The 8,318-nt window shown below is 33.1% G+C and overlaps 1 protein-coding gene across 1 annotated transcript in view; it reads left to right on the forward strand.

The window, feature by feature from the left end:
* The window catches only part of LOC129264818 (calcineurin B homologous protein 1-like), a 15,913-nt gene extending 9,522 nt beyond the window's left edge, over positions 1-6,391 (forward strand). Inside the window, exon 5 of the mRNA XM_054902765.2 lies at positions 1,473-6,391. Coding sequence (XP_054758740.1) covers positions 1,473-1,526 — 54 coding nt within the window. The 3' untranslated portion in view covers positions 1,527-6,391. The remainder of the gene's footprint in view (positions 1-1,472) is intronic.
* Positions 6,392-8,318: the final 1,927 nt, after the last annotated feature.

An 8,318-nucleotide genomic window follows, 5' to 3' on the forward strand; every position in this document is an offset into this window, starting at 1 on the left:
ATTCACTCAGCTTTATGTTACACAGCTCAAGTCTAGAGCAGGAAATGAATGTGTAAGCATCATATTAAGATTCTATAAATACTCCACAAATTTCTCTTGTAAGTATACGAGAGATGGCACGAAATGTGTATTAAGCTAACTTCTAATCATAATAGATGGAAATGAAGTGAAAATTACCATAAACGCAAAGGAAGGGTTATTGCCTAATTATTCATATGAACAAATTCAATGACACTTGTGTCAAACAAATTGTTTGGCCCGAATTCACAAAGGTGGTTTTTTAAAACCATGGTTTCTAAAACCCATGGTGTTGCAAAACCATGGTTTTAAATGAAACCACCTTTGTGAATTCGGGCCTTTTGGTTTTGATTTAGAAAAATGTTTCATTTGTGTAATATGAATATGTGATTTAAGATTATTTACAAATGTCTGAAATCTTAAGTCTAACAGAGATGAATTTTATATTGTTTGTATCTGTTTACTTACACCATGGTATGCAAACATCATAAATTTGAAATGGACTTTGGGTAAAGTGTTCAGTGGCTCTGTAGGTACAGAGAAGTGCCAAAGAAGCACTTGAATACTCTCTCAAGGATACTACATGTATGTCATATTGTACCAATTGGGAACTGTGTAACAGTTGTAACCAGGCACCCCAAAACCAACAATAAGTCGTCAGGAAAGGTTCTCTGTCAATAACTAAAACAATAACTTGGTTTTCACAAAGTGAAAATTAGAAAATAAGCTTTTCTCAAAGAGTATCTTCTTCATACTGTAAAAATTTGAAGTCATATATAGTTGAATAAATGAGAAAATAGAGGATTTTTACCATTTTTCCTGGACAGCTTGGAAGCTTCACAGAGATGGCACAGTGTGCACATCTTATGCTTGAGTGAATCCCTTCTTGTTTGAATCTCTCGCTGATTTTTTTCTTCATTCAATCAAGTACTTGTATGGGTAATTGTTGATCAATTTTGACAGTTATTCATCATTTTAAAGCTTAAAACGTGCTTTAAAACTCAATAAAAATGTCAAAACTCATTTTGGCCAACTTATTGTTGGCTTCAGGGTGGCAGGTCAAGTTTATGTTCTAGATCATGCCAATGCAAACTATGTTCTTCTTATGGGGCCTTGAAAGACTGGCTGTAACATATATTTGAACCAACCTGGCTCGGTGTGCTAGAGTGTGGTATTTTTTTGCTTGAATTGCTTTTGATTGCACTTGGACAATATGGTTTGCTTCAAGAAGTGCTTGATTTCTGTGGGTTTACATGTTTCACAGTAGAAATGCACCCGATGGTACAATTCAATCCAAAATTTCTGTAATACACTTGCACTGCCCTGGTAGACATGTACCATGTTCATGTGCAAATATGCTTTAAAAAAGCCTCGATGAATGAACTAAAGATGATTTTTAAAAAGATCCTCATATTCTCTTAACCATTCTCTCCCCTATCTAAATCTATATGTAGGCCCTTGAGAAGTCTGATATCGAGCAGATGATGAGCATTCGCTTCCTCAACTAGAGTCCAGCATTCTGCAAAAAATATCAAATAAATCAAAACTATGAAAAACTGAAAATGCAAGAAAGATTTGGAAGTATACAAGAGCCTGATGTGCCATTCAGAATGTCTGGAGTTAATGACAACCATGCTTCCTACTTGTGGAAATACTGTAGGTCTATACTAGGCCAGATGGCAGTTGGTGTTTTTAAGGCTGTTTAGAGATGCAAAATTCTTGTCTTGATATTGTAACAAATGAAGAAGCTCCATTCCGTTGAACTTAATTCACAATCATCACCCTTTGTGTCATAGCCGCTGCACACTGTAGTCAAGATTATGGATGATACATCCTTGGAGAATGGCTTTGATAAGATATTCCATGAGGACATTGTGTTATATTAGGCCATCTCCTACGAGTATGTAAATAAGCCATTCTGTTTCATACAGACGTAAAGGTTTGATATTGACTTGTCTTGTAATAATGAAATAACTTTACCTATTGCATGATGACAAGTGTTGAATTTGTAATGAAATTGCAAAGGCATAAACTGCTACTTTTTCAGAATTGATTACTGGATACACTTTTGGTTTGGGAAAACTCTTACGTATATTGTGCTCCTATAGATATCTCGAGAAGAAATGGTGAATTGTCTTTTTTTTCTACCAGGAGTATCATGTTTCAGCCCTAAAAACACTGCAATGATGGTTCCATTCAACATTCCTGAACTTCTGACTTATGATTTTCATTAGAGATCGAGCAAGCGATCTTAAACACAAAGGAGTAATGCCGAAAATTTGTTTACAAATTCCTGAACTTGTTGCTCAAGAAATGTAAATTTTAAGGTCATATTAGTCAACTGCAGAGTGTTGTTGCTTTGAATTTCATATCATCTTCAGTTGCTTGCCATTTGCTCCACTCTGGAGATAAGATCATAATTAACCACAGTTGAAAGAGTACTGAATTATGCATATGTACATTATGTGATAATGGATGATTATTTGTATATTTTATTTCAATGGGCATACATAAACCATTGAATTACATTTATCTGAAGATAAAATAAAGCATGTTTTGCCAAGGATGGGATTTTGACTCAATACACAGTGGCTTGTTACATTTATCTCTGTGACCAGACAAGTTTTTTTAAATATTTTTTTAACATGCTATAAATTGGTTGTGATCTGAAAATCATGTGTACTTTGTTTAATTTTGCACATGATTTCATTTCTTTTTTTTGTAGCTGGTAATAGACAAACAACAGTACTTGATATGAGAGTGAACTATTACTTTATTGTTAATGTAAAAAAAAAAATCACCATTATTTTTAGATATTATGTCTTTATCTTGTATTGGGTGTAAGGCTAAAATATCAATTTATAATGATTGATTATTGAAACTCATCAGAAAGTGAAATCATTCTTAGCTTCACAATTTGTGTGAAATATTATCATGTTTTTCAAGCCTAATTCGCAGAAATAATTGTATTTCCTCAGTGTCTTGTCCAAGACAAAGTAAGGACTGTTTAATGAGCAAAAGATACAAGTGGAAAAGAAGAAAAATGTCATTACTCTCCTTTCTATTCTTAATGGACTGCAAAACATAAAAAGTAGACATTACTTCTAATTTTTTTTTTCATTAAAAAATTATAAGATCACTATGCAAAATGGCCTCCATGCAATGCCAAGGAATTGTATACTGCAGTTTCTAACAGAATATATTGACTTATAGCTTACACATGTAAGTTGGTTAATCAGCATCATTCTTGCAGAAAAATATTATCCATTTAAAAGATATTTGAACTTGGATTAATGATATCTACAGTGACCATGAAAATGATATTTTAGATTATAATGTAATCTGTGTGAAATAATTATATATGGTTATAATGGTATTGGATATATCTTTAACTTCAATTTACTTTTCTCTTCAGGTTTCAAGTAAACTAATCAGCCATCTATCTGGGTTTTTTTTTTCATCCAGTAAATTATATTGATTACCACACCATGGTGAAATACTCTCATGAATCCCAGCAATAATTCTAGTATTATTCTCTACAAACTGTGAAAGGGCTTTGTATCATAAAGGGATACACTTGATATTTACCAATTTATTGTACTTACAATCATAGATGTACTTACAATCATAGATTTAAGTAATAAAGTAAAAAGATTTGAGGAAGCATTTGAGGAATTGAATTTATTCCTACTAGGTATCCATTCACCTCACCTGGGTTGAGTGAAGCACAATGTGGATAAATTTCCTGCCAAAGTAAAACATGCTATGACTAAGAATTGAACCCATGTCCCTCATATTGAAAGACGAGAGTCCATATAACCACCAGCCCATGATGCCCCCAATTTTAAGAGACTAGCCTATTTTCAATATAGGTCAGTAAAGGTATATATTTCAACTACAGGGATAACTTACTCTGAAAAGGTTTTCATTATCAGCTATGATGCAGGTTAATTCAAATCAAGTAGAAATACTTGAAAATGGTTATTTCTATGCAATGCGTCATACACTTCCGACTATTTGTTCAAATGTTTCCCAGAGTAGGCTTGCATAAAAAAATGTGGGACTTATTTTAGTTGGAATATGGTTTACTATTTTTGTTATTTAAAAAAAATATATTCGATTATTTTTTTATTCATTTAGTTCTACTTTCTTTCTTTCTTTATATGTATATACTTTTTTTTTTGGGGGGGGTAAGCCCTTTCTTAAATGCTGATATTTGAGAAGTCCCTTTCACCTAAGCTATTTTATCTTAAAATCATATTTACATGTAAATCATGAACATATATTTCCTTTTTAATTTCACATTACTGATTGCTGTTATAAGAATATAATTTGGATGATGAAAAAAGCCTGCATATATAGAGTGATCATAACAATTCCCTTTAGATATTCAAATGTAGCCAGCTGTCATTTTATAATTTTTATGTTTTCTGAGATAATTATTGATCAAAATTTATTTCGATATTATATACATAATGTTATATATAGAGTATAAGAAGTGATAATATGTGGTTATTGTTTGTATTATTCATTATTTCTTTATGAAGAAAATTATATGTATAATTTAGTGCAATTGTGAAAATATTATATTTTTTGGACGTAGTAAACAGTGTTTACAATTTATGCTTTGATTGGAAAGATATGCATTACATGTATTAAGTTTGTGTACATGCATTTGTTTGTTCCATTTCTGGAAGAAAACAGTATCTTTAATGCTTTTCTGAATGAAACCAAACTCATAGATATGTTCTGGTACCCAAGGTGTGAAGTGTACTGACCACTTTTTTGCAAATAGTATGGTTTGCTTTGTTTTGGGGCGATCAAGCCTTTGCTCATGCCGGACCAGCCCTGTGGAATTCACTACCACAAAAGCTGAAGAACTCAAACTCTGCCACATTCTTTAAGGGAAACCTAAATTTGCATTTGTTCACCAGCAGGTACTAGGTTTGAATACAGACATGTTTCCTCATTTGTAATTTACCCTTTCTTGTACTTCTCTTCTCTTTACTTTTACGTTTTGCTCTCTTCTAAGCGCCTTGAGCATTTAATCAAAATGGAAAAGACGCATTATAAATCATATGTATTATTATTCTAAATATCATAGATGTACTGAAATCTAGAATATCGGAAATACAGAAAATATTTATTTCAAATTTCGCTCACAGAGCAAATTTTACATTGACTCTTTGCCAACCATTTTCATGTCATTGTTTACATGTGTATTTCGTAAGGGTCTAATTGAACACTTGACTAAAGAATTATGCAGCAGAGGGTTCATGGACTGAAGGCTTTTGAAACCAGTTTACCCCCATTTTCCAATCTGTTTTTTTACTTCCTTTCTCTGAAAGTCTTTATAAGATTTAAGGGCTCATTATTTTATAGGAGCAAGGGTTCTAGAACAAATCAAAATAAAGTAAGATTGAAAACAAAACAAAATAAGGTTATGGTCTTGTATTGATGTACAGGTGAGGCAGACATTGAGATCTTCTGTCTTAATTAAATGGGAATATACAATTTCAGGGAACTTGGTCTCCTGGACTTTCAGTCAACTTAGGTGTCACGCACGTAAAACATTCCCCATAGACTTGTGTGTTAAAATGGCACTTTTGAAAAATTCATAAAAAATAAATGTGAAATTAGAGGGTGGAATGTTTACTACCAATGGATAGGATATATATCTGACATTCCAAATCTGACCAGGAAAGGGTACCGTAGCCAGCTCATTTTAAAAATAAATCGCCATTTATGAAGATAACTATGAATCGATCGAATTCATCAACTGAAACAGTAAAATAGCCCTAATTATTCCGCCAGTCAAAAAATAGTTCCAAATTACTTATTTATCTTCCCAATTTGGGCGAAGTAAGTTCAGTAGTTACCATTTCTAGAATCAGTGTTAGATTTTGAATCACATTCATACATTTTTGTCAATCAGCAATATCAAATTGACAAAAATTCGAATGGGTTGGGTCGAACGAATATCTTTAGCCCTCCTGATGTAATTAGGCTCGTGGAACCTATATTATGTGACTTATGTATTTTATTTTTTTGAATAGCTACTTTTCTATTCTTTTATATCTGTACACTCACACTAGCACAAAGAAATACATTGAAAATGCCTATTTTCTATGCAATGACCCATTTTAATGTGTTACCCATACATGTTATTTTCACTATTTATGGATGTATACAAATCCTACCTGCATATAGCCCAACAGTGAATGCAATGACAATATAGGTCCCTATCAATTGTAATATAAAAGTGTATGTAAATTCTGTGTAGATATCAGGATACCAGAACTGTCCCAAACATAATTACCAAATATACATGAGATTGGATGAGGAAACAATAAAAGAATACTAATTTAGTATATTTGCATTTGACCTATTCAAAATCTTCCTAGGGCTGTTGCCTCTCAGATGTAAGAAGGAAGAGATACATAGAGAGAGAGAGAGAGAGAGAGAGAGAGAGAGAGAGAAAGAAAAATAATTTTATAGATGGCATGGCTTAATAAAGGGGGGGGGGGGCTATACTAAGATTGCAGCACACAGCCACCCCCCTCCCTCCCTAGTTGAGCACTATTAGATACCTTACCTTACTCTGTGCCCCTTTCTAAATACCTTCTTGAAGGCACCACTCTAGTTCTCTTTAGTAAAGTTCTCAAAGTTCTATCTCCTCTCTACCTACCCCCTTCCTAAGAACAATTTTAACATGAGGAATTTCTAAAGGTCTTTCTAATGCTAAGTAGGTGATGTACACTAACACAAAACAATGATAAATCAGAACATAAAGAGGCCTTGACTCTATACATTGACCAATATACATACATTCCTAGGCTACACAGACCTACTAACTTTACCTGATGTAGCCCTGCTAGCCATTAAATCCATTTTTTTACACCACTTGATGACTAAACATATTGATATCAGTGAGAAATTGTTTGCTACTGAAGAGTTTGGCCAGGTATTCCATCCACTACTAGGGATTTCCCATATTACTTACAGGTGTCACGCGCGTAAAACATTCCCCATAGACTTGTGTGTTAAAATGGCACTTTTGAAAAATTCATAAAAAATAAATGTGAAATTAGAGGGTGGAATGTTTACTACCAATGGATAGGATATATATCTGACATTCCAAATCTGACCAGGAAAGGGTACCGTAGCCAGCTCATTTTAAAAATAAATCGCCATTTATGAAGATAACTATGAATCGATCGAATTCATCAACTGAAACAGTAAAATAGCCCTAATTATTCCGCCAGTCAAAAAATAGTTCCAAATTACTTATTTATCTTCCCAATTTGGGCGAAGTAAGTTCAGTAGTTACCATTTCTAGAATCAGTGTTAGATTTTGAATCACATTCATACATTTTTGTCAATCAGCAATATCAAATTGACAAAAATTCGAATGGGTTGGGTCGAACGAATATCTTTAGCCCTCCTGATGTAATTAGGCTCGTGGAACCCTTAGCATGTACTGTTCAGGACTTTGTATGTTAATCTGGAGCTTTAGGTAAACATTTCTGGTTTTAATTGCTGAATAACACTGCACACAAATCATCAAAATATGTTTGTGATGATACTGTACACTTTTGATAAAATTGTATGTAGTGTGAGACCTGTATACTTGAAGTGTCTTACGTTCTGCATTATTTATTACTCTTTCTATGATATGGCTCAAATATTAAATGTTAGCAAAATCATGAGAATGATTATTGTTTGCTCTCTATTACTCTAAATATATTTCAAGAATTATTTTTTTTCCATAGACACAAACTACTATATAAATGTTGTTATAAGCAGTGGACAGGGGCAGCAGAACCAGGGGGGGGGGGGGATAACCATCTGATTGTGACTTATGCATGGTCAGCCCCCCCCCCCCTTCAAAACCATTCCGCGCCCCCTGGTGGACAGTGTATCTTGAAAATATGTACAATTTCATGGTATATTTGTTACTTAAAGTACATATATACAAACTCAGCAAAATGATTTACCACGTTCAATAAAAGTCCAGTGTGTTGCTTATTACTTTTTTCATAATTATTATCAATATGGTACTGTATATATGACTCATTTATCATTTCCTCTGTAACCTAGATATAGAATGAATAATATGAAAGAAATATACTTCTCAGAAAATATAGTGTTATGATTATGATATACATTTCTTTATTGTTCTTCTTTTTTTCTGGGGGGTGCAATGTTGTGAAATTCATTATATATGAAATTTTTGAATTGTGGATGGAGCTTGTGCATGGAGTTTCTGAACTAGCGAGGTACTATATATTATCTTTTTA

Source organism: Lytechinus pictus, chromosome 7 (assembly GCF_037042905.1).
Source record: "Lytechinus pictus isolate F3 Inbred chromosome 7, Lp3.0, whole genome shotgun sequence".
Taxonomy (NCBI): Eukaryota; Metazoa; Echinodermata; class Echinoidea; order Temnopleuroida; family Toxopneustidae; genus Lytechinus; species Lytechinus pictus.